Consider the following 25,150-nt stretch of genomic DNA (forward strand, 5'->3'; position numbering starts at 1 on the left):
GATCAAGGAGGTTTTGTGTGACCGAACTGAAGCTAACACAGCTACCCAGGCTAAGGATGCAGAGAACATTTCAGACCTCCCCACAGATTTGAAGGGTCCTGCGCCAAACCATCAGCTTCTAAACATGATTGGAAGTTGCCCATTTTGGACAAGATGTCCTGAAACAGCCAGTCCATTTTGAAATGTGTATTTCACCCCTACTGATCACTGTGTTAATTCTCACTGTGATATAACAGCGCCCCTCTCCCTGAACTGTGGTATGAGACCAACCAAAGGCAGCTTTGGGTTTCAAAGGTCCCAAAACTGCTGGACTTCTGACTAAGAATGAGCCACACAACTTTCTCGTTACTCAACATTTATTAGATCTGCAAAACGAAGGACTGTCACATTAATTTACAAGCCATCTAGTTTATTTTGCTGATAAGCGTTATTTTCTCTCACGGACACGGCACGACAGCACAACTGCTCTTCTGAGGTACAATAACTTTTCTCTGGAAAATAATATCATCACATCAGGGTAAACTCTACACAAAGCACGGCTAGATCTCCAGCGTAACGTCTGTACAACGGCCAATCGTCTACTTTGGCTGACAACAAAAGGGCGGCAGGTGCCCTGAGAAGCATCTCTACTTCAGGTTTTCCTGGGATTACATCACACTGCAGCGGCTATGTACAGCTCTACGCTTAACAGTACCGAGCAGACGACTAGCAATGAAGAGAACGGGAATGTAAGTCACATAAGTCAGGAATGCATCTTGCACAGAGGCATCACAAAATTAATGTTCTGCAGTCTATGTGATGAGTACTTCGCAAGTTGATATTTTTTTGTGAGCAGATATTAAGATGTTTTCATATAACGTCAGTCACAACGCTGGATGGTCGAATCTGGAGGAGTCAAGTGACTCAAGTCTATACATTTGCATGGGAACAATTTGTACTCATAATTCGGTAATTAGACATACAAATGCACATGAACCTGGCAGCTTCCAGGCTTGACCACCCAGCATGGTGGATGGTACTCGTGTTACATGACACCAGGCCAGTCTGGGACGTCCTGCACACAGCGGTAACTAAGGTGGGAGTGCAGGTGTGAAGTATATGTCACATCCTGTCATCACCAACCGCATGTAAAGAGGAGCTGTAACTAAGGTGGGAGTGCAGGTGTGAAGTATACGTCACATCCTGTCATCACCAACCGCACGTAAAGAGGAGCTGTAACTAAGGTGGGAGTGCAGGTGTGAAGTATACGTCACATCCCGTCATCACCAACCGCATGTCTAGAGGAGCTGTAACTAAGCTGGGAGTGCAGGTGTGAAGTATACGTCACATCCTGTCATCACCAACCGCATGTCTAGAGGAGCTGTAACTAAGCTGGGAGTGCAGGTGTGAAGTATACGTCACATCCTGTCATCACCAACCGCATGTCTAGAGGAGCTGTAACTAAGCTGGGAGTGCAGGTGTGAAGTATACGTCACATCCTGTCATCACCAACCGCATGTCTAGAGGAGCTGTAACTAAGGCAGGAGTGCAGGTGTGAAGTATACGTCACATCCTGTCATCACCAACCGCATGTCTAGAGGAGCTGCGTCAGGCCCAGGCCTCCGCTGGGTAACCAGAAATGTCCCCGTCCGACATCCGTACATTGCACTGAACTACTGGCAGAGACCTGAGCCAGACCAGCCTGGGAAGAGTTTGCTATTATTTACAAAGGCACAGGGGCTGGTTTTTACGTTTCATCTGACAATCGACACAACTAAAATAAGACATATCTCTGTACCTTCTTAAAAAACACTCAAATTATTACATCTATCAAGTAAGGGCTGCTCCTACCAGCAAATATACACTACAGGAGAATCAATATATTCCTTATTTCTGTGTACGTTTGTTTAGATTAGACACCTACATCAGAACATTTCGCCTATACACAGGTTCGGGTTATTGCTAGAGAGCCGTCACATATCAAAACGTGATTGGTCAAATAAACTATGGAGTTAACAAGGAATCTCGACTTACTACAGACCTGCCAATGAAAATGGAATGTTTCAGTTCGCTAGCTTCACGATGTGGAGCCGACCCGTTTGTACTCACCTCGGGCCGCTGCACAAGTCAAAAATAGGCATCTCTCTTCTTACTGGGAACTTTTATAATATTTTAGTAACACAATAAACTTTTACCATTTTCATTCGCATGTGACTCTGGTTCAGACCAGGGAAGGTTCTGTTCCCTTAGATGCCTGAACTGCCAGACTCACGGAGAAGGCTCGGAAGCCAGCCAGACTCACGGAGAAGGCTGGGAAGCCAAGAAGACAGAAAGTCTGCCACTACCTCACACAGAACACACCAACACACGGAGCGCCTAACTCGATACGTCCCTGAAAACCTTTGCACATTTCCATGGGAGGAGGGAATACTGCAACACTGCAGCCTCCAGGTTCTGCTACATGTATGTAACGTGGGCGGGGCTACAGTCAGTGTTACATGGAAGGTACCGGGGAGAGGCTACATGTATGTAATGTGGGCGGGGCTACAGTCAGTGTTACATGGAAGGAGGCTACATGCAGGTATCATACTCTAAACACTACAAAGTCTTCTCTCCAACTCTACACCACCTAAACAGGGAAGCTTATATTGCCTTTGATGACAACTAACATATCATAACTTGCTACTCTGTAATGGTGTATATTATATATGCTACACAGCACTACTCTGTAATGGTGTAGTTGCTATGTTACACAGCACTACTCTGTAATGGTGTAGTTGCTATGTTACACAGCACTACTCTGTAATGGTGTAGTTGCTATGTTACACAGCACTACTCTGTAATGGTGTAGTTGCTATGTTACACAGCACTACTCTGTAATGGTGTAGTTGCTATGTTACACAGCACTACTCTGTAATGGTGTAGTTGCTATGTTACACAGCACTACTCTGTAATGGTGTAGTTGCTATGTTACACAGCACTACTCTGTAAAGGTGTAGTTGCTATGCTACACAGCACTACTCTGTAATGGTGTAGTTGCTATGCTACACAGCACTACTCTGTAATGGTGTAGTTGCTATGTTACACAGCACTACTCTGTAATGGTGTAGTTGCTATGTTACACAGCACTACTCTGTAATGGTGTAGTTGCTATGTTACACAGCACTACTCTGTAATGGTGTAGTTGCTATGTTACACAGCACTACTCTGTAATGGTGTAGTTGCTATGTTACACAGCACTACTCTGTAATGGTGTAGTTGCTATGTTACACAGCACTACTCTGTAATGGTGTAGTTGCTATGTTACACAGCACTACTCTGTAATGGTGTAGTTGCTATGCTACACAGCACTACTCTGTAAAGGTGTAGTTGCTATGTTACACAGCACTACTCTGTAATGGTACTAGTTGCTATGTTACACAGCACTACTCTGTAATGGTGTAGTTGCTATGTTACACAGCACTACTCTGTAATGGTGTAGTTGCTATGTTACACAGCACTACTCTGTAATGGTGTAGTTGCTATGTTACACAGCACTACTCTGTAAAGGTGTAGTTGCTATGTTACACAGCACTACTCTGTAAAGGTGTAGTTGCTATGCTACAAAGTGTAACTCTGTAATGTGTAGTAAACTGTTGCTATATTTTTCATGTTAATATTTTTCTCTCGGGTGTTCTCAGTGCAGATAGCGGAAGTTGTCCTGTCTCCATGGCGACTGTAATTGTCAGATGTTGGGCAGGTGGTCGTCGTACTTGCCGAACTTGCCGTGCTTGGGCTTGAGGTTGAGGCCCTTGGCGGGGTCGGGCGCGGGCGAGGCGGCGTTGGCCTGCGGGTTGCCGGTGAGCTGCGGCAGGTGGTGCAGCGTGTTCTGGGGACACAGGAGAAACTCAGCATCACAAACATGAACAATTGGGAACAGTTTCATAGGGTCAGTAGTTCTTTGTTAACATCCACTAAGTCTTGTTATACCAGTACACAAGCATTGGTCACTCTGGGGAAAGCCACTTTTCAGCATTTCAGGGCACAACTTTGGACGGCCAGATTTCACCGTGCTTCTGAAGAGCACCGGAAGGCACGTGCCTCCTGTGTCGTGGTTTTATTCAGCAACAGCCTGCAGGGCTATGGAGATGTCATCTTGGTGCCGATGTTTGTTAGATACTCCCTAATATGGAGATGTCATTTTGGTGCCGATGTTTGTTAGATACTCCCAGTGGCTTGCCAGTGACCAGTGCTGCGTACATGCGCTGGAGGGAGACAGTTTGCTGCCCTGCATGCCTCACAGCTGTCAGGAGAAACGTCAGGAACCGGGAGCAGAGAGAGACGCACCGGCAGAGCCCCAGGATGGAACATGCTGGGGGGTGGGAACACCACGATTTGCCAAATAAACAGTGAAGATTATGGTTATATGCCACCGTAAAATAGATATTACTAAAGACACGGCAAAATTTTGTGAGACCAAAAAGAGTGAAAACTGTGAAGTAGTTTTTGGGTTTTGGGTGCAAGCGTCCGGCTCAAATGCCCAGGTAATGAGCTTGTGCAAGCGCCAGGCCCACAGGGATTGTGCAAGCCTCCGACACCTCCATGCATGTGCATGTATGCAGGTTAGTACGAGTCAGCCCTACCTTTTCCCACCCCAGCAGTTTGTACAGGCCCTGAGTCATTGTCTGCCCAAACTGGGCCAGCCCCGAGTTTCGACAGGGCGCAGCGACTTTGGGCAGGTGCCGAGGTACACTGTGTCTCCTCTAGGGGTGGGAGGGGGGCGCCAACACAACACAACACAACACACAGTGAGTCACAAACAACGTGAGGGGTGGAGGTGCTGTTACAGCGAGGAACATCACATGGGTTACTGACAGTAGAACAAACACAGACTATAACTAGCTACAAAGTAGCAACACATAAACATGCTACATATGGCAACAGCAAAGGTGGAGAAGGGAGACAAACAATGTAAACTACTGATGATCATGAAATGAAACGCTACATTTGGAAGTGCCTGCTGTCTCAACTCAGGAATGAATCAGCGGACATGAGTCAGTCCTTGCCAAATCCAGAGTGAAGAATCTGTAAACTTTGTGCTTTTGGAACTGTTCCAACGGTGAAAACAACTGTTGCCATGGCAGCAGCACATGACATTTTCCCGGCCATGTTTGGTGTTTCAGAACGTCGGCAAAACTTTCTTCAAAGCTCTGCGTGGTTTGGACACACATGAGGCCAGAGAAACAGAGATTTACTCTTATTGACTTTTCCTTCTAATGAAGAAAAAAGAGGGATAGAACATGATGATGAACAACATAAACAAGTCGGGGTCAGGGGTACAGTAGGTGAGAGAGAAGTGCATTGATAGGTCATGACATGTCGTCTCTGGACACAGGTTCCCCACACAGAGGCTGCCACATCAGGCTGCTTACCCGGGAGCGCCCTCGGCGAGTCTCGTATCTACGCGTGTTTTTATCCTTCATCTCGCTGTCAAACTCGTCCCTGAAGAGGTCGAAGTACGGATGGTCCAGCAGCTCCTCACACGTCAGTCTGGAGGCCGGGTCCATCTGTAAACAGCCCTGGTAAACAACAACAAACTGGTAAACAACAATTTCAACAACATTGACGTCTGGAGGCGGGGTCCATCTGTAAACAGCCCTGGTAAACAACAACAAACTGGTAAACAACAATATCAACAACAACATCCCAACAGTCTAACCCTAGCTCTTCACACGTCAGTCTGGAGGCCGGGTCCATCTGTAAACAGCCCTGGTAAACAACAACAAACTGGTAAACAACAATATCAACAACGTTGACGTCTGGAGGCCGGGTCCATCTGTAAACAGCCCTGGTAAACAACAACAAACTGGTGAACAACAACATCAACAACAACATCCCAACAGTCTAACCCTAGCTCTTCACACGTCAGCCTGGAGGCCGGGTCCATCTGTAAACAGCCCTGGTAAACAACAACAAACTGGTGAACAACAACATCAACAACAACATCCCAACAGTCTAACCCTAGCTCTTCACACGTCAGCCTGGAGGCCGGGTCCATCTGTAAACAGCCCTGGTAAACAACAACAACAAACTGGTGAACAACAACATCAACAACAACATCCCAACAGTCTAACCCTAGCTCCTCACACGTCAGCCTGGAGGCCGGGTCCATCTGTAAACAGCCCTGGTAAACAACAACAACAACACCCCAACAGCCTAACCCTACCCTGCTCCCAACGCCACCCGAGCGGTGAACAATGTCGATCATTTTCATCAGACAACACAAGCAAGCATGCCTCAGAAAAACAAGCAATTTGTGCCCGTCTTTACCTTAAGGAGATCTTTCCTTCCCAGATGTGTGTTTTCCTAGTCTACTAGTTAGGCAGGCAGGTGTACAGCTAAAATGTAAGAGCTAGGCATAGCAGATGCTCCTGTCCTTAGCCTAGTTAGGCAGAAGTCCTTACCTTCATGAAGCTGAGGGCCTGCGGGGAGATGTTCGGGAACTTGTGCTCCAACGGTTCCTGGGAGGAGAGAAAACGGGTCAGACGCACGTCAGGAGCAGCACGGGCCTTCAAGACTAGTGACCTTTAACATTTCTAAAGATGCCAACAATTTCCCACTGGGCTCGGTTCAAGCCACATCAAACAGGACCGTCATTCTCCGGCGCCGCAGGCGGCTAACCGCTGAAATGTCTTGGATCTAAGAGATACTGAACTGGGAGAAACAAAGCGCTGCGGCCTGAGGTCTGCTTCTATTCTAACCCTCCATGATTGTGACCAGCCTTGTGTCTGTGCAGCATGCAGCGGAGTTTTAGTGTCGGGAAACTGGACAGTCTACTCAACACTTAAGGTAGGACAGGTAAGGGGAGCACAGGTGAGCAATGTTACAGACTGATGACAGGTGAGATCAGCTACAGGTGTGGGGGTGAGCAGGTAGGTACATGTATCAACAACAGCGTAATGCATTTCAACTACTCCTGCCACTACAGGTGGAAAACAGGTGATACTACAGGTGACACTACAGGTGGCAGGTGAACCTACACAGGGGTGCTTAAGTATTCATACGAATTTTATGGAATTCATATGAATTTTACGGAATTCATACCATCCATTACTAGGAAATATACGATCCTTACTATTTGTTGAGTCACGTGACACGACCGCCAAATTCAATATGGAGGACTCGGGTTAACCAGTAACAGTTCTTCGTTCGATATCTTGGCTTTTAAGAGCTGAACAATGGCGTATCTCATCCTGCTAAACTCCAAAAATCTCAAGCTTCACTAAAGTAGGCTTAGACCAACTAGGAAAACCAGACAAAGCTAGATTGGGTGCTAGCACGATGGCCAACGAATTAGTAAGGATCATAAGTTTCTTTAGTTACTGTAATGAATCGTATGTATTCTGTAAAATTCGTATGTTTCTTAGTAATGGATCATATGAATTCCGTAAAATTCGTATGAATTCCGTAAAATTCGTATGAATTCCGTAAAATTCGTATGAATTCCGTAAAATTCGTATGAATTCCGTAAAATTCGTATGAATTCTTTGGCACCCCTGCCACAGGTGAAAGGTGACACTACAGGTGAAAGGTGACACTACAGGTGAAAGGTGACACTACAGGTGAAAGGTGACACTACAGGTGAAAGGTGACACTACAGGTGAAAGGTGACACCACAGGTGAAAGGTGACACTACAGGTGAAAGGTGACACTACAGGTGAAAGGTGACACTACAGGTGAAAGGTGACACTACAGGTGGGAAACAGGTGACACTACAGGTGAAAGGTGACACTACAGGTGGGGAAACAGGTGACACTACAGGTGTGCAGCTAAATACAGGTGAGGTACAAATACAGGTGACACTAACCCTTTTCTTCCATAGGTGTGCAAGGAACAGAATGGACACATAGTGAGGACAAGAGGCGTCACCAGAACATGTAACAAACCACCTTAGATTACAATACATTACACACATTAACACTGACCCTGTTATATTACTGTGTACAGTCACCAGAACATGTAACAAATCACCTTAAATTACATTACATTACACACATTAACACTGACCCTGAGCTGGAATAATCTGAGGGGGAGTCTGTACCTTAGACCCTACACAGACGGTTGGGTGTGTGACCACAGACGGTTGGGTGTGTGTGTGACCACAGACGGTTGTGTGTGTGACCACAGACGGTTGGGTGTGTGTGTGACCACAGACGGTTGTGTGTGTGACCACAGACGGTTGGGTGTGTGTGTGACCACAGACGGTTGTGTGTGTGACCACAGACGGTTGGGTGTGTGTGTGACCACAGACGGTTGTGTGTGTGACCACAGACGGTTGGGTGTGTGTGTGAATATAGTCAGATTCAGGTTTTCTCCCTGCCCTCTGGCTTCATGTCCTCCTCTAGCTAACATTTTACATACCTTCAGCTAGAGAACCATGGAAATAACACGATGTGGCCCAAGTGTGAAAATAGAGTTGACAGATTATTGCCCCACAGGAAGTTCTGAGTTTACCATCACTTCTGTGACATTTGCTAACCTTCTACATAATCACTAACGTGACCTTCTACATAATCACCCACGTAGAAATGAGGAAGTGAATGTCCCATTATCGGCTCATCTATGGGCTCAGGGTTATGAGTTATTATGCATGCATAACCTGCACTCTGTCACCATTAACGATATAAATAGTGCAGGTAGGCTTTAAATAGTGCAGGTGGGGGGTGCTCCTTTTGTGCTGGTTGGGCTGTTATCATTATTCCGTGAATAGTTTCATCAGGTTGGTATTAGTCACTGAATAAAAAGACTGAGACTTTTTACACAACCAAGAGATTTATTCCACCGACGTTTTGGTGACCATCTTTGCATTGTTTGTTATTTTTGGTCGATAGTTGTGTATGTGTTACACTTCTGTACATTTGGGACCGCATATTCATGTCATCTCCTGCGATTTGTACATATGTAAATATATTTTGCGTTTGGGAATGCATCTCATTATGTATAAGCAGCAACACCTGTGCTGCATTGTGAACCAGTCAGAATTGCCTTGAAGATGGTGACAGATGGTCACCGAAACGTCGGTGGTATAAATCTCTTGGTTGTGTAAAAAGAGTCTTTTTATTCTGTTATCAGTATTGTTCTGACTGTATAGGAATCCTGTTTGTCACTTTTGTGGGCAAAAACAGAAGAACAAGCCTTAGGGTTCTGTCCATCACGAGCGGCACCTTTCATCAGAGGACGGACGGAATGACGGATGTTGGGCAGAACCAGTGCAGAGTTACATGTGCAAAGGTTCTGTGCCTTCAAAATCTATAGCTTAGTGGCTGTACCGTCTGTACAGATGCAAAACTGAAGGGACCACCCTAAAGATTCATAAATGAATAGATAATGAGCTGTTCCGCGGGCAAGTCAGACCTGCACGGGAAGTTACTCACTCTTCTCTCGGGCTCCGGAATCGTCAGGCCGTTGAAGAACTGGTTGGTGCTGAATATTTGCTGATGTCGGGGAATCAAATCGCCTGAAGAACAAGGAAGCAACTTTGATAAATAATCTGCTTTCATCTAAAACTGATAAATAATCTGCTTTCAGCTAAAACTGTCTGAAACGTGCCGTTGGTGAGTACAGCAGCGGCAATCTCACTACAGAGCTTTACAATTACATGTTGACTGTGTGGATGATTTTAGGTGTGTTTCATATCATTTAAGCAGCCACCATGGCCACATCATTTAAGGTTCTCCTAATGAGGTATAACTAAGCTAAGGTTCTCCTAATGAGGTATAACTAAGCTAAGGTTCTCCTAATGAGGTATAACTGACCTAAGGTTTTCCTAATGAGGTATAACTGACCTAAGGTTTTCCTAATGAGGTATAACTGACCTAAGGTTTTCCTAATGAGGTATAACTGACCTAAGGTTTTCCTAATGAGGTATAACTGACCTAAGGTTTTCCTAATGAGGTATAACTGACCTAAGGTTTTCCTAATGAGGTATAACTGACCTAAGGTTTTCCTAATGAGGTATAACTGACCTAAGGTTTTCCTAATGAGGTATAACTGACCTAAGGTTTTCCTAATGAGGTATAACTGACCTAAGGTTTTCCTAATGAGGTATAACTGACCTAAGGTTTTCCTAATGAGGTATAACTGACCTAAGGTTTTCCTAATGAGGTATAACTGACCTAAGGTTTTCCTAATGAGGTTTAACTGACCTAAGGTTTTCCTAATCATGTATAACTGACCTAAGGTTTTCCTAATGAGGTATAACTGACCTAAGGTTTTCCTAATGAGGTATAACTGACCTAAGGTTTTCCTAATGAGGTTTAACTGACCTAAGGTTTTCCTAATCATGTATAACTGACCTAAGGTTTTCCTAATGAGGTATAACTGACCTAAGGTTTTCCTAATGAGGTATAACTGACCTAAGGTTTTCCTAATGAGGTATAACTGACCTAAGGTTTTCCTAATGAGGTATAACTGACCTAAGGTTTTCCTAATGAGGTATAACTGACCTAAGGTTTTCCTAATGAGGTATAACTGACCTAAGGTTTTCCTAATGAGGTATAACTGGTCCACGTCGGATTTTCCCGGCCAAAGCGCCTGTCCGCAGATGAGTTCGGCGAAAACGCAGCCGATGGCCCAGACGTCCACGGGGGGTCCGTACTGCGTGTCTCCCACCAGCAGCTCGGGCGCGCGGTACCACCGGGTCGCCACATAGTCCGTGTACTCATCACCAGGGCCCGCTGGATAAACAAACAAACAAACATTAGACGCTATCCGACCAGCAGCTCAGGCGCACTGCCCAGCCGTGTCAGGGACCCCGGCAGCAATAATAATACAATAATTATGGATGCTACTACTACATGCGCAACTGAGTTAGATAACCATATATTGTAATGTAAAAAGAGAATTATGCCATAATCCACAAAGTCTCTTCCTTCTTCTTAAAACATGTACAAATTTCCGGTAACATTATAGATGCCACTTACATGAACTTTCGTCCTTTTTAAAATCAGACGGCATACCGTATTCCTGTTCCATTTTTAGGGCATTTCTACAACTGCAAATGTGTATAGCAAACGTTCTAAAACAAAATCAAGTCTTCAATTTCATACAAACGGTGTAAGTTATAATATGTACGCATTCTGTCATTTAGAGGAGTCCGTTTGTACCAAGTACCACCTGCCCAGTGGGCTCAGTGCAGGTTAGATTGCAGCTGGGCAGGTTCTACATACATCAACCTGCACTGGTCTATGGTAAAATCTGCAGGCAAAATGCCACATATTCTATGATAAAATCTGCAGGCAAAATGCCACATATTCTACATGGTAGCATCTTTGAATACCACATAAATCATACTCAGGAGTGGAAATCACACATAACGTTAATCAGCCAGCTGACTTTTTAATCGTGCTGATTGACATGGAACGATGGCTGAACGAGCCTGTCAGACCTTCGCTTTGTTTGCCTGCCCTTGAGTCCCATTTTACAGCCTGTCATAGAGGCGGCTTGATAAAGCTGTAATAACACTAACCAGTGAGTTATGGCAGCGTGACTTTTGTGGGCAGGGCCTGACCTTCTGCCTGAGTTGTTATGAAACAGCGATAACGCTAACCCTTGAGTTATGGCAGCCTGACCTGTAATAACACTAACCCGTGAGTTATGGCAGCCTGACCAGTAATAACGCTAACCCGTGAGTTATGGCAGCCTGACCTGTAATAACGCTAACCCGTGAGTTATGACAGCCTGACCTATAATAACGCTAACCCGTGAGTTATGGCAGCCTGACCAGTAATAACGCTAACCCGTGAGTTATGGCAGCCTGACCTGTAATAACGCTAACCCGTGAGTTATGACAGCCTGACCTGTAATAAAGCTAACCCGTGAGTTATGACAGCCTGACCTATAATAACGCTAACCCTTGAGTTATGGCAGCCTGACCTGTAATAACGCTAACCCGTGAGTTATGACAGCCTGACCTGTAATAACGCTAACCCGTGAGTTATGGCAGCCTGACCTGTAATAACGCTAACCCGTGAGTTATGACAGCCTGACCTGTAATAACGCTAACCCGTGAGTTATGACAGCCTGACCTGTAATAACGCTAACCCGTGAGTTTTGGCAGCCTGACCTGTAATAACGCTAACCCGTGAGTTATGACAGCCTGACCTATAATAACGCTAACCCGTGAGTTATGACAGCCTGACCTATAATAACGCTAACCCGTGAGTTATGGCAGCCTGACCTATAATAACGCTAACCCGTGAGTTATGGCAGCCTGACCTGTAATAACGCTAACCCGTGAGTTATGGCAGCCTGACCTATAATAACGCTAACCCGTGAGTTATGGCAGCCTGACCTATAATAACGCTAACCCGTGAGTTATGGCAGCCTGACCAGTAATAACGCTAACCCGTGAGTTATGGCAGCCTGACCTGTAATAACGCTAACCCGTGAGTTATGACAGCCTGACCTATAATAACGCTAACCCGTGAGTTATGGCAGCCTGACCTATAATAACGCTAACCCGTGAGTTATGGCAGCCTGACCTGTAATAACGCTAACCCGTGAGTTATGGCAGCCTGACCTGTAATAACGCTAACCCGTGAGTTATGGCAGCCTGACCTATAATAACGCTAACCCGTGAGTTATGACAGCCTGACCAGTAATAACGCTAACCCGTGAGTTATGGCAGCCTGACCTGTAATAAAGCTAACCCGTGAGTTATGGCAGCCTGACCTGTAATAACGCTAACCCGTGAGTTATGGCAGCCTGACCTGTAATAAAGCTAACCCGTGAGTTATGGCAGCCTGACCTGTAATAACGCTAACCCGTGAGTTATGGCAGCCTGACCTGTAATAAAGCTAACCCGTGAGTTATGACAGCCGGACGTTTGTGGGCAGGGCCGACCTCCGACCTTCTGCCTGAGTTGTTATGAAACAGCGAAATGTTCCTGCACATCGCCTCGTTAGGCAAACAACTAATCAGCCAAAAATAACTCCCCGGTGAAATGAAATGTTCATTAAGAATTGATACTGTGTCATCAGGGGTAATTACGTCGCCAGTCGCGCAGAAACCAACCCTCGAGCCACGCAGCCAGCAAGGAAGGTAAACAAACAGCACTGTTGCTAGGCAAGGGTTATGGACCTTATCTTCTATCCTTAATATGTGCCACTGTGTGTCAGTCTCCACATTTGCCACTGTGTGGCAGTCTACATGTGCCACTGTGTGGCAGTCTACATGTGCCACTGTGTGGGCCTCTCACACCCCAGCCATATACCCCTGTACTGTAGTAGTGCCAGGCTTAGGCAGTCGAACCGCAGAGCTCTATGCGCATCGGTTCTGCGCAGCCTTCTCTAAGACGGCTTTTTCCGGGTCACGGCCGGACCCGGGTTGGACCCTGTTGCATGGGTGTGAACAACTACCCGTGGTGCAACAAAAAGACCTCCGACCTATATAATGTTTACACTTTTTCACATCTACAGGACTTGCCTGGTATAACCATGTAGATATTTCGTGCATTGTAAAAAGACATCGAACGCTGTGGCCTTCGAAACATTAAGAATATTTGGTCAGTTTATTTGTGTTTGTCTTATTTACAGTTCACCTGGAACCAAGTAGATATTTACATCGCGTGATAGCCCATTTCCTCATCTTTAAATTGATACCAAAGTTCCTAGGATAATTTTATGGGAACCGGTTTTGCCCCCGAAAAAACTGCGACAATGTCTACCTTGCGGTGGTGAAATTTCTGCCTAGTTCTAGCTACCGATGCGTGCACTCCTGCGCTTTGGATACATTTCGATACATTTCGCGTGGCATAACAAAGCCCATTTTTTGTAAATTAGAAGCTGTATGAACGCGGCTACCACATGCAATATGATAATTGACATGATAACAGTCAAGTACAGACAGACAGAGGTTTTAGTACAAGGTACCTGATATTTACAAATGTGTCAAATTTGAAGTCAATCACTTCGAACTCCTGCGTTCGACCGACCGAACTCCATTACGTTCCATTTTCCTGCCGCGGGGGTCAGGAGAGGTCAGGTGCAGTGTTGCAACTTTCAGCCGGTGTTGGGAACGTTGATGAAACTTACGGCTCAAGTTTTGCCGTCTAAAATTAATATTCTGAAACATTTTCAAATAAGACTAATATCATCTTGAAGCCAGGAAAAGTGAGATTCATATGCAAGTTGACCAATGCCATTAGATAAGCTTTGAGTTCTGTAAAGCATGGTAAAAGGACATTGTGTTTGTCTTCTTCTTCAGAATAAGACGCCCTGCAAATTGACCTCTTGTTAGTTTTTTTTGGGGCAAAACCGGTTCCCATAAAATTATCCAAGGGACTTTGGTATCAATTTAAAGGTGAGGAAAAGGGCTATCAGGTGATGTAAATATCTAGTTGGTTCCAGGTGAACCGTCAATGATACACGCGCAAATATACTGACCAAAAAATGGTCAATGTTTCGAAAGCCACAGCGCTCGCTGACAATTTGCTGTGCACGAAATAACTACATGGTTATGTTGGGCAGATCCTGTAGATGTGAAAAAATATAAACATTATGTAGGTCCGAGGTCTTTTTGCTGCCGACAGGCGGTTGTTTACACCCATGCAACGGGGTCAAATCGTGCCGCGGCAAACGCCGTTAAAAAGAAAATAAAGCGTTCTACGGTGACCTGCGGTTCGACTGTAGGCCCCCAAAAATGAAACAAAGTGACATTTTTGTCAGGTCGTCCAAGTCCCCATACAAACAACAGCAGCCCTTCATACAGACATGTACATAGTTTACACAATGTCATGATGCAAACAACTGGAACATCTAACTGTTCATCTCCCCACCAACATTAAGACCAGAAGCTCTTTAATGAATAGCAACACTGATATGCAGCGGCACACTGATAACGACAACCGATAAACCTTGATAAATGCAGCTATAAAAGTTACTGCACACTGATGATAACCACAACCGATAAACCTTGATAAATGCAGCTATAAGTATAACAGTTACTGCACACTGATAACCACAACCGATAAACCTTGAAAAATGCAGCTATAACAGTGCACACTGATAACCACAACCGATAAACCTTGAAAAATGCAGCTATAACAGTTACTGCACACTGATAACCACAACCGATAAACCTTGAAAAATGCAGCTATAACAGTTACTGCACACTGATAACCACAACCGATAAACCTTGATAAATGCAGCTATAACAGTTACTGCACACTGATAACCACAACCGATAAACCTTGAAAAATGCAGCTATAACAGTTACTGCACACTGATAACCACAACCGATAAACCTTGAAATATGCAGCTATAACAGTTACTGCACACTGATAACCACAACCGATAAACCTTGAAAAATGCAGCTATAACAGTTACTGCACACTGATAACCACAACCGATAAACCTTGAAAAATGCAGCTATAACAGTTACTGCACACTGATAACCACAACCGATAAACCTTGAAATATGCAGCTATAACAGTTACTGCACACTGATAACCACAACCGATAAACCTTGATAAATGCAGCTTTAACAGTTACTGCACACTGATAACCACAACCGATAAACCTTGAAAAATGCAGCTATAACAGTTACTGCACACTGATAACCACAACCGATAAAGCTTGATAAATGCAGCTTTAACAGTTACTGCAAACTGATAACAACATTCATTTTGATAAACCTACACATGGTACTGCTTTGCCGTAGTTCTGAGATCAGGGTAAAGAAACAGGTCACACCCGTGGCTCTCTACCTGAGGTAGCTACCTGTGTCAGGTACAGGTGTCTCCAGGTGTGTAATCTCTACAGGTGGCTTTGGACAGGTAACCCTGCATTTTAAATCATGGGCAAGACGCATTTATGTTAAAATGCATTTGTTATGCATAAAGGGTCTGATAATTTCTGGGTTGGATATGTGTGCATCAGCAGCTTGTTGTGGGAGTATCGGATGACACACAAACCTCCCCGCGGAGATCGCTGGAGTATCAGATGACACACAAACCTCCCCGCGGAGATCGCTGGAGTATCAGATGACACACAAACCTCCCCGCGGAGATCGCTGGAGTATCAGATGACACACAATCCTCACCCCCGGTGTGTTGACACCCCGTGACTGGATATGGGCAGACGCAGATTAAAACCGTTTGAAGAGTCTTGGAGGAAAACCATTTTGCTGTGGCTTAACCCTCGTACACTGGGGGTGATTGACAGAAGGCTTAACCTCTCAAAGCCGAGAAACGAAGCGGACATAATTCGGACTCTATTCAATGCTGATTGTGAGAATTGGCGGCACTGAACAGCCAGTCCACGCGGTCTGTTTGGCGTATTTGCTGTGGACAGATCAATATCCGCCGGCCTCACCGCGGAGCCTCTCAGGCAACCCAACCACGGCCACAAACACAAAGGCGGCCGCCGGCAGAGTCAATATTTGTCTCATGCAGTATAACATGGAGGTGAGCTGTGCTGCAGGCGTAGGGGATAATCCCCACCCTCAGGGACAACACTCCCCGCTACACAAACAAGCCGCTCTTATCTAACAGGCTGGACTCTGCCTGGAGCAACAACTGTACAGCTCCCTGCCATTTCTCAGCTCAGGAAAACAACAAACTTTTCCCATCATTAAAACACAATATTCTTCACTTCAGAAAACCCCTTGTGTCCTGTGGGCACCTGAAGCTGCAAATGTTGGGCAGGGAGTGATTAAACAGTCCTAAAGCCTTCTCTGTCTGAAGACTGTTTCAACTGCTTTGTTCCTGGGAAGTGCGTGAGACTGACATTATTGGGGGACAAGCTAACTTGGGAGAAGTGCGTGACGTGTACTTACTCAGTAATCTTGCGAAGCCGAAGTCGCACAGTTTTATAACTCCCTGCTTTGTTATAAGGATGTTTTCTGGCTTCACATCTCTGTGAATACACTGAAACAGAACAGAACCGTTACAGCAGTCATATCACAACATCACAGGCATACAAAACAACAACTGGAAAGTCAGGAAAGTCTGACTTACAGCACATCAAGAAGAGAATCTCCCTCGTCTGCCTTTTCCATGTGCAGTTAAGTCCCAGTCTTCTAGACTGAGAGTTTTTTCCAAAGAGTTATCCCAAGCAGGGCTCTAAATTCATTTTGCGGAATAGGTGCACTTAACCTACGAATTAGGTGCACAGAAAAAATTGGGTACACAAAATGATATCTATTAGTAAGTAGAATGTCAGCAAAATGTAATAACAAAGCTTACTGCCTTTCTTCAGGGCTTGACAAGTTTTTGTCATTTTTATGACGTTTAAGTGTCAACAATATGCTGTAATGTATCATGTTACATAAATATCTTCACATACGTAACCCTACAAAAATATCTCTGTGCACCGGAGTGCCCACAGTCAGGTGCATATAGCTCCAATTTCTGGTGCAAACACACACACAAAAGTGCACATGCACCCAGTAATGTAAGTATTCCACCAGACCTGCCAGGTACAACAGAGTAAGGCTGTTTTCCAGCACACACGACAGACTTTCTGTACTCACGTTGTGTTGATGGCAGAAGTTGACGGCTTGTAACGTTTGCCAGATTATTCTCTTTGTCTGGTGCTCTGGTACCCTGTGGGGACGGGAGGACAGGCTTCAGTTATAGTCAAGTCTCATTGTTCAGGAGAATGTGTGTGTGTGTTTGTGTGTGTGTGTGTGTTTGTGTGTGCGTGTGTCTATGTTACAGGAGAATGCATGTCTGGTGCTCTGGTACCCTGTGGGGACGGGAGGACAGGCTTCAGTAATAGTCAAGTCTCATGGTTCAGGTGGATGTGTGTGTGTTTTTGTATGTGCGTGTGTGTGTGTGTGTGTTTTGTGTGTGCGTGTGTCTGTGTTACAAGTGGACGTGTGTCTGGTGCTCTGGTGCCCTGTGGAAGGGGAGGACAGGCTTCAGCATCAGTTATACTATTTATAATCATAGATAGCTGAGATAGTCAGGCTGCTGGTACACTCTGATAAACATCCATTTCTAACATATCTGGACTCCAAATAATTCTATCTCTGTTTACCTAGCTACTTTGTGATTCATAACAGTTATAACTATAGTTAGTGAACAGTTATATCTATAGTTAGTGAACAGTTATAACTATAGTTAGTGAACAGTTATATCTATAGTTAGTGAACAGTTATAACTATAGTTAGTGAACAGTTATAACTATAGTTAGTATATATTCTTTCCGCTTCTCACAGTCTAAATTCCTGAAGTCTAAAAATGTTACCAATAAATACTATTTCTGCAATCTCAAAAAACGTCCCTGCAAAGTGTAGGTTATAGGTCTATTTGGAGCCCTGGATATTCCTGCTTTTTTGTCAGTACTAGGAACAAAAGTAATCAGAAATCGACTGGCAAACAGATACACAACCAGGACAAACCAAACTGCACTTCTGTCTCTAGTTTTAACATAACTTCAGAATGAAGTGTACAGTAACTGTAAGCTCACATACTAAGCTATCAGCCTGCTGGCAAGTGGAGCTCTAAGCTTTAAGGCTCATTTAGACATTCAGACACTTTAAGGCTCATTTAGACATTCAGACACTTTAAGGCTCATTTAGACATTCAGACACTTTAAGGCTCATTTAGACATTCAGACACTTTAAGGATCATTTAGACATTCAGACACTTTAAGGCTCATTTAGACATTCAGACACTTTAAGTCTCATTCAGATTACAACATCTCCACATGATTCAGCTCTTAGCATCAGCTTAGAAGCCTTTTCTCCTATAAAGGCCTCTTGGAGCAATTACAATCATCCGTGTAAAAGGTTTCTTTCCCAATTTGTTGGAATATCTAATATCCTGAGGAGGTAGTCCCAGTGTTGTGGGGAGTTGTGAGATGAACTGTGTCCCGGGGGGGCTCATTTCGCACGCGAGTCGTCCGGGTACTACCCCTAACCTCAGGGCTCAAAACACACCTGTACACCTGTCCTACACACCTGTCCTACACACCTGCAGCAGGCCAGTACTGAGCACCTGGTTCAGTGTACAGGTGAGCAGCGTCCGGTACAGGTAATTTTGAACGTGAACCACACCCTTAGGTTGGTATGTAAAAGAAAATACAGTCAAACCTGTATTAGCGGTCACCTTTGCATAGCGGCCACCTGCCCATAGTGGTCACTTTTTGTCGGTCCCTTGGATTTTTCCCATTGACATAAGCATTAAGAATTAGGCTATAGCGGCCACCTGTCCAACGCGGTCGCGGCCAGACGATTTTCAGTCCCGTGAGTACAGTAACACTGCCGACAACGGTCACGGCGCGCCGGTAGAAGCCGCATCGCCACCGCACGCCGGGTTCAAAATCTTCATTTTTTCACGCAGTTATCAAATTTATGCGGCCTCAACTGGATAGGATCATAATAAAGAAAAACAGAATGTTTTATCTTTGTTAGAAAAATTATCCATGGTTTGACGCGAAGTCAGTATAATTTTCTTCACTTGGCTTGCGTTTGTACATCGTGGTAAAATTGACCATTTCTGTGCATTTCTACTGGACAAATATTACGGCAGCCTTTTGGAAAATACAACCCACACATGTACCTGATGCGGTAAGTTCGTGAAATGTTTGAATGCCGGCCCAATGTCCGTTTTCACCGGGAGTTCATTCAAATTGTGCTCAAAACGTGTTTAGCGCAATTTTCAAAATGGCGCTGATACAAACTGGATAGGTAGCAGCATAAAGGTCAACGGAAGACACCACTGTTACGGAGGTATAATATACTAAATTTATTTTGCTGCAAAGTATCACTGAGGATAATTACTAAACCAAAAGCTTCAAAATGAATGTGGATAATACTACTATGATGTAAAATTTGGGCTGTTGCAATTTTCTGAAAAGACAAAAAGCTCTCAAAAGAGCGACCTTCTTCTGAGTACCCTATTAGCATAATGGTAGATGCAGATCAACACAAGCCACAACAAGAGACTGAGGAAAATTGTCGCCACGATTTTGTTTGAAAACGGTCGAAAACGAACAGTAAGTGACAACTGAGCAACATGTATTTTGTTCTTAACTAACTAGGAGTAAAAGAACAACAATCGACCTTCTAAAATGTGCCTTACCTGTTTACATGTGTACTGTACGGTGAATAAATGTATCTCAGTGGGTACTGAAAACATGTGTCACTCGTGGTCAATTAATCGACATTTTCTCCATAGCGGCCACCTGTTCTTAGCGGCCAGTTTTGGCCAGTCCCTTGAGTGACCGCTATAGACAGGTTTGACTGTACAGTAAAAACTGCCCAAGAAGACCACTCGTAGGACCGATATGCCTGGTCTATGTCTCTGATCTGCCACCTGGGCCACTATATACAGGATTCACAAGGCTTCATCAATGGGAAAATTATCTCAGGGCCACCATTTACAAGAAGTGGTCACTTTGGCCAGGTGGTCTTCATGTACAGGTAGTCTTCATGTACAGGTGGTCTTCATGTACAGGTGGTCTTCATGTACAGGTGATCACTAACAATAAGTCAGACTGTATTTCCATCCCTGTGAAACCTGTGCGACACCAGGACCCATTATGGCCTCCCCCAGCCTGATCGTCTGCCAGGCTTTTATCATTAACAATTTAACTACAGCCATACATAGCCATATTTGGAGGTGGCTGTTCCAACCAATGTCTGACGCCCTTTGGTGGGAAGAGCAGAAAGAGCTGAAAAACCTCCCAGCAGACAAAAACAACACATTTCCCTGTAGCAGGACAAAGCTTAAGCCTGGTCTTGTTATATCAGCCTCACCCTTGTCTTTCTGTCCAGTTTTCAACTTAGCAGTACGTAGCAGGCTTAGCTACTAGCTATAGCAAGTTACAATCATGCAGCCCTAGCTGTATGTCTCAACTTTCACACCCAACAAAACAAAATATATAAGATGGAAAAAAACTGGCGCCTCACCCCTTTGGGTTTCTGTCGAGTTCGTTGAGCACGGTGTGGTCGCAGTACTCGAAGACGAGGTGCAGTCTGCGCTTTCTTCTGAAGACCTCCAGCAGGTTGACTAGGTTGGCATGTTTCAGTTGCTGAAACACAACAACGTGTCACGCATGTTAATCATCATGGTTCATGCGCTAATGACTGCAGTACACGTAAGTTACGCTAGGGCTGGTTTGTTGCATCAAGTACAGAAAGGTCACTGGGATTTGTGATGACTCAAATCTGTTCAACCCACACGGCTGGACCTCGGGATCTAGGGACCTGATATCAGGTACAGAGGTTTAGGTACAGATAGGGATGTGATCAATACAGGTAGGAATGCGAACCTAAAGGCTAAACGTAATGTAGGTATCAGGTACATTTTTTGTGTACAGGTACAGGGGTTTAGGTACAAGTACTGTACAGGTACAGGTAGGGATGCGTACCTAAACGTAACAGGTATCAGGTACAGAGGTTTTGACCTGTACTTGTACCTGAGCTATATGGCAGGTACAGATCCCGTTCTGGTGTTTTGGCCCTGTACCTTAATAATTTTCGCAGCACTACTGTACCTCTACTGACTGTTGCCACTTGGCTGACTGTCTGAAATCTGTGCCCAATGTCAGCGGGGAACGCAGGGAATTACCAAGTCCCAGAGAATCAAATTTGCTGGCATGGCAACCGAGGTAAACAAACAAACTTTATACACCATGCCATGTTCCAATTACTGGGGTAATTCCTCACATGCGCGCCCCGGGGGGCTTTATTGGAATAACTAACAAAATAACAACTGCACCAAGACCCAGCATAGCCCAGGCTCCATGGTTCTGTAGCACACGTCACACGCATTACCCTGAGTGACGATGTAGCGCTAGTCACCCCGTCACGCGCACCATCCCGACAATGTAGCGCTAGTCACTCTGCCACACGCACCATCCCGACAATGTAGCGCTAGTCACCCCATCACACGCACCATCCCGACAATGTAGCGCTAGTCACCCCATCAATGTAGCGTTATTCGCAGTCACTGATCACATTGTGTGCTCTTACAAAGGACCAGTCAATGCCAGCATCGGCCACTACCACAACAACACACAAACTTCATTTGTTGCTTCTCAGATTCTAAAAAATAAATCTTAAACTGGAAGATCATGATCAGAGCATGAGGGGAAAGCCTTTCTCTCTTCTACGAGGTTTGTACCTTGGTATACAATTCCAGAGAGTGAATACTGTCAGAGGCACCTATTTTCACCATGCCGCGTTGCTAAATTTTGACTTTGAAAAGTACAAGAACCGCAAAAATAGATTTCATTTGGCCAAGCCTAGGGACCACTTTCCCCAGCTGCAAACTGACCCTAAAGACAGCAACACGACCTGCGCTGTGTTTATCGGTGCAGTGAAAGTCGGGTCAGGTGTGACACTGGGCTCTAACTACAGTCCCCTATTGTACTCTTGTGTGTCACTAACTACACCCAGGCTATTGTAGTTAAATACTCCCTGCCATTGTAGTTAACTACCCCCTGCCATTGTACTGTGTGTGTCCAGCTCATATCATCAGCTCACATCTCCTCTGCACCCTGCACTAATAACGGCGGCCAGGTGATCATTACCTCTAATGGGGGAACACAACACTCCCAATCCCCCCTTTCACTCTAATGGACCACTCCAAATCACCCCTTTCACTGTTTAGTGGAGCTGACACTGACCTGACAAGTTCCTGACATACGGCCTGGGAAAAATGTAGAAATAGAAATAAAATAGAAAACAGGGCTTGTAGTTGCACAATGCATGTCCCATCATGTATGTCTGTATAGTCATAATATGATGTTGGAAATAAGCAGTGTCTGGCTAAAATTGGAAATAAAATCTGAAATGCCCTGAGGCCTTTTGTCTGGTCTTCCTTGCTTGGCCTTCTCCCTCTGAGCACTTTTCAGACCAGCCGGCTTCATGCCCAAAGACAAAGAGCCAGACAGTGCGCGATGAAGAATTCTTCATTTCACATGCAATTGCACTGCACAGAGGGGTGTAAACATATCATTTCACCATCAAATATTCATTATGCTCTGCTTCTTTCATGACGTAGATGGACATACTAGTATCCTGCCCCACACTGCTGTGCAGCACAACTATGGTCATCAGTTACATCAGGAGTGTTAAAGACTTCAGAACAAGGAACAACAAAAACACGAAGTGACCCCAAACTCAGCAGCTTTGCAGAATGCTTTTCGCCAGATAATAACTTCTTTAACTGAGCTTACACAGTTACAGCAATCTATTTAGTGACAACAAGACCCCACAGATGTGACTCCCGCATTCAACACCACAGTTAAGCTACGTTTCACCTTTCTCTTGCCTTTATGTGATTCAAAAACATCATTTTGTTGCTTCTATTCAGCTGAACTCAACCAGAAAATGACCTGATTCAGTATATCAATGCATATGCACATGTACAGGAGACCATAATTGCGTATGCATACATACGTACACATACAGGAGACAGCAATGTGACGCAACCATAACGTATTAGAAACTAATTACACAGAAATATCCATTGTAATGGGCGTTTCATGCGAGTCATGTGTGACGATTATCCTATACGGGTCTGTCAATGCTGTAAGATGGAGGGTGGAGCCGGTCAGCTTTGGGATCATTTCTGGTGTCCCGTGGGACACAACAACAACAAACACTGACACAGAACACACCCTAACCACACCAGCCATTCAGCATTCATCCCTTTATATACACATACAAACAATTTATTCTTCCGCCACGCTGCCGATAGCCATGGGCAGGAATTATTCCCCGTGCACTCTACTCTACACGTTTTTTGATCAGCGTGCTTAATGGTTTACTCCTTGGGTTTACGATGTAAACAGAGACTGTCAAAGTTATCGAAAATTGTATTTTGAAATGTCAATGTCGCGCCTTATCTTCCCGTTTACTTTGTAGCGTCATAGCGATATCGACCGATACGTTACAAATGCCGGCAGGATAATTTTACAAGGCCGTCAAAGCGGCGGGAAAATCAACGCCGCTAGGCCGAAAAATAGCGAATTACGAGCAACAATACCGGGGAAATACAGGCAGAAAAAACTAAACTTTCGATTCTAGAGGGATTCCTGGATAGCAAAGCCTCCATTTTTCACAAAAATAATAAACGTACCGTCTAAAATAAGAAAGTACAGGGCGGATTTTGAGGCGAAAAAAAATAAACGCACCGGTACATTTATTTGAGAGGTGAGAGTAATTACACAGTTCCTTCCTCCACACAATATCCACCCGACATGTCACCCACAAGGCCGTGAGGCTGATGCTAACCAAGTCAGCGTACACCTATTGTTGCACCTATCCTAGTAATTACAACCCAGCACGGCGCTATGTACTACCTACATACACCCCATTGTCAGCTCTTCTTCCTGTAAAAATCCTGCATTCAGCTCAGGACAAATCGAAAGGGGCTGAGATTACCTGGGCATTACCTGGCCTGGACAGGTGTGAATCACCTGAGCAGACAAGGTGTTACCTGGCTATCTCCTGTCCTGCAACGTGGCAGACTAACAAACACCTGGATGTGGCTGCCTGATGACATGGATAATAATGGATAACTACAGTGTTTAACAACACATTGGGTCTGGGACAGTCAGTTTCCACAGTCTGTAACCACAGTTTGGTTCCACAGTGAATGATACCACAGTATGGTACCACAGTATGGTCCCACAGCATGGTACCACAGTATGGTACCACAGTATGGTGCCAGGTATGGTACCACAGTATGATACCACAGTATGGTTCCACAGTCTGGTACCACAGTATGGTACCATGAGACAGTATGGTACCAGGGGACAGTATGGTACCGGGGGACAGTCTGGTACCAGGGGAAGCCTGGTACCGGGGCCTGTCTTTGTTGTGTAGAGATAAGTGTAAAATCCTCTTAATGCTTGACAGCTCCAAAACCGTCCTGTCTTTGACACGAGACACGTCGGGGCATGAATATTTCATCGCTGCTTTCACCTTTCACCATCACACTCTGCCACTTACGGCAGGACAGACTGGGTCTGCAGACATCTGTTCTCAACTGTTACAAACAGAGGGACAGATTCTAACATTTTGATGCTAAAATCATTACAGCCTTTCTCCTGTTTGTAATCTGCATAGCATCTTCCTTCTCTTTTCCGGTGGCTTTTATTGTAGGCATGCCTTCATAACGGTCACTCTCACACCTGTCATAGATAGATATGATATATACAAGTTATCACAA

At 44.8% G+C, this 25,150-nt stretch overlaps 1 protein-coding gene across 3 annotated transcripts in view; it reads right to left on the reverse strand.

Moving 5' to 3' along the window:
• Nucleotides 1-338: 338 nt before the first annotated feature.
• Nucleotides 339-25,150, reverse strand: part of LOC136434107 (cyclin-dependent kinase-like 1) — a 30,502-nt gene continuing 5,690 nt past the window's right edge. Inside the window, exons 2-11 of one of the 3 annotated variants that reach the window (XR_010755703.1) lie at nucleotides 20,878-20,999; nucleotides 17,491-17,563; nucleotides 16,795-16,885; nucleotides 10,494-10,694; nucleotides 9,393-9,475; nucleotides 6,423-6,479; nucleotides 5,391-5,537; nucleotides 4,602-4,721; nucleotides 2,269-3,847; nucleotides 339-2,238 (exon numbers count right to left, since the gene is read on the reverse strand). Coding sequence is in view for 2 of the 3 variants with exons in the window: in XM_066426857.1 (XP_066282954.1) it covers nucleotides 3,704-3,847; nucleotides 4,602-4,721; nucleotides 5,391-5,537; nucleotides 6,423-6,479; nucleotides 9,393-9,475; nucleotides 10,494-10,694; nucleotides 16,795-16,885; nucleotides 17,491-17,563; nucleotides 20,878-20,999 (1,038 nt within the window). In the remaining variant the exon portion in view is untranslated. Of the gene's footprint in view, nucleotides 3,848-4,601; nucleotides 4,722-5,390; nucleotides 5,538-6,422; nucleotides 6,480-9,392; nucleotides 9,476-10,493; nucleotides 10,695-16,794; nucleotides 16,886-17,490; nucleotides 17,564-20,877; nucleotides 21,000-25,150 lie in introns of all 3 variants that reach the window. The other 2 variants (XM_066426857.1, XM_066426858.1) reach the window with 2 other exon arrangements.

Source organism: Branchiostoma lanceolatum, chromosome 4, assembly GCF_035083965.1.
Source record: "Branchiostoma lanceolatum isolate klBraLanc5 chromosome 4, klBraLanc5.hap2, whole genome shotgun sequence".
In the NCBI taxonomy this organism is placed as follows: Eukaryota; Metazoa; Chordata; class Leptocardii; order Amphioxiformes; family Branchiostomatidae; genus Branchiostoma; species Branchiostoma lanceolatum.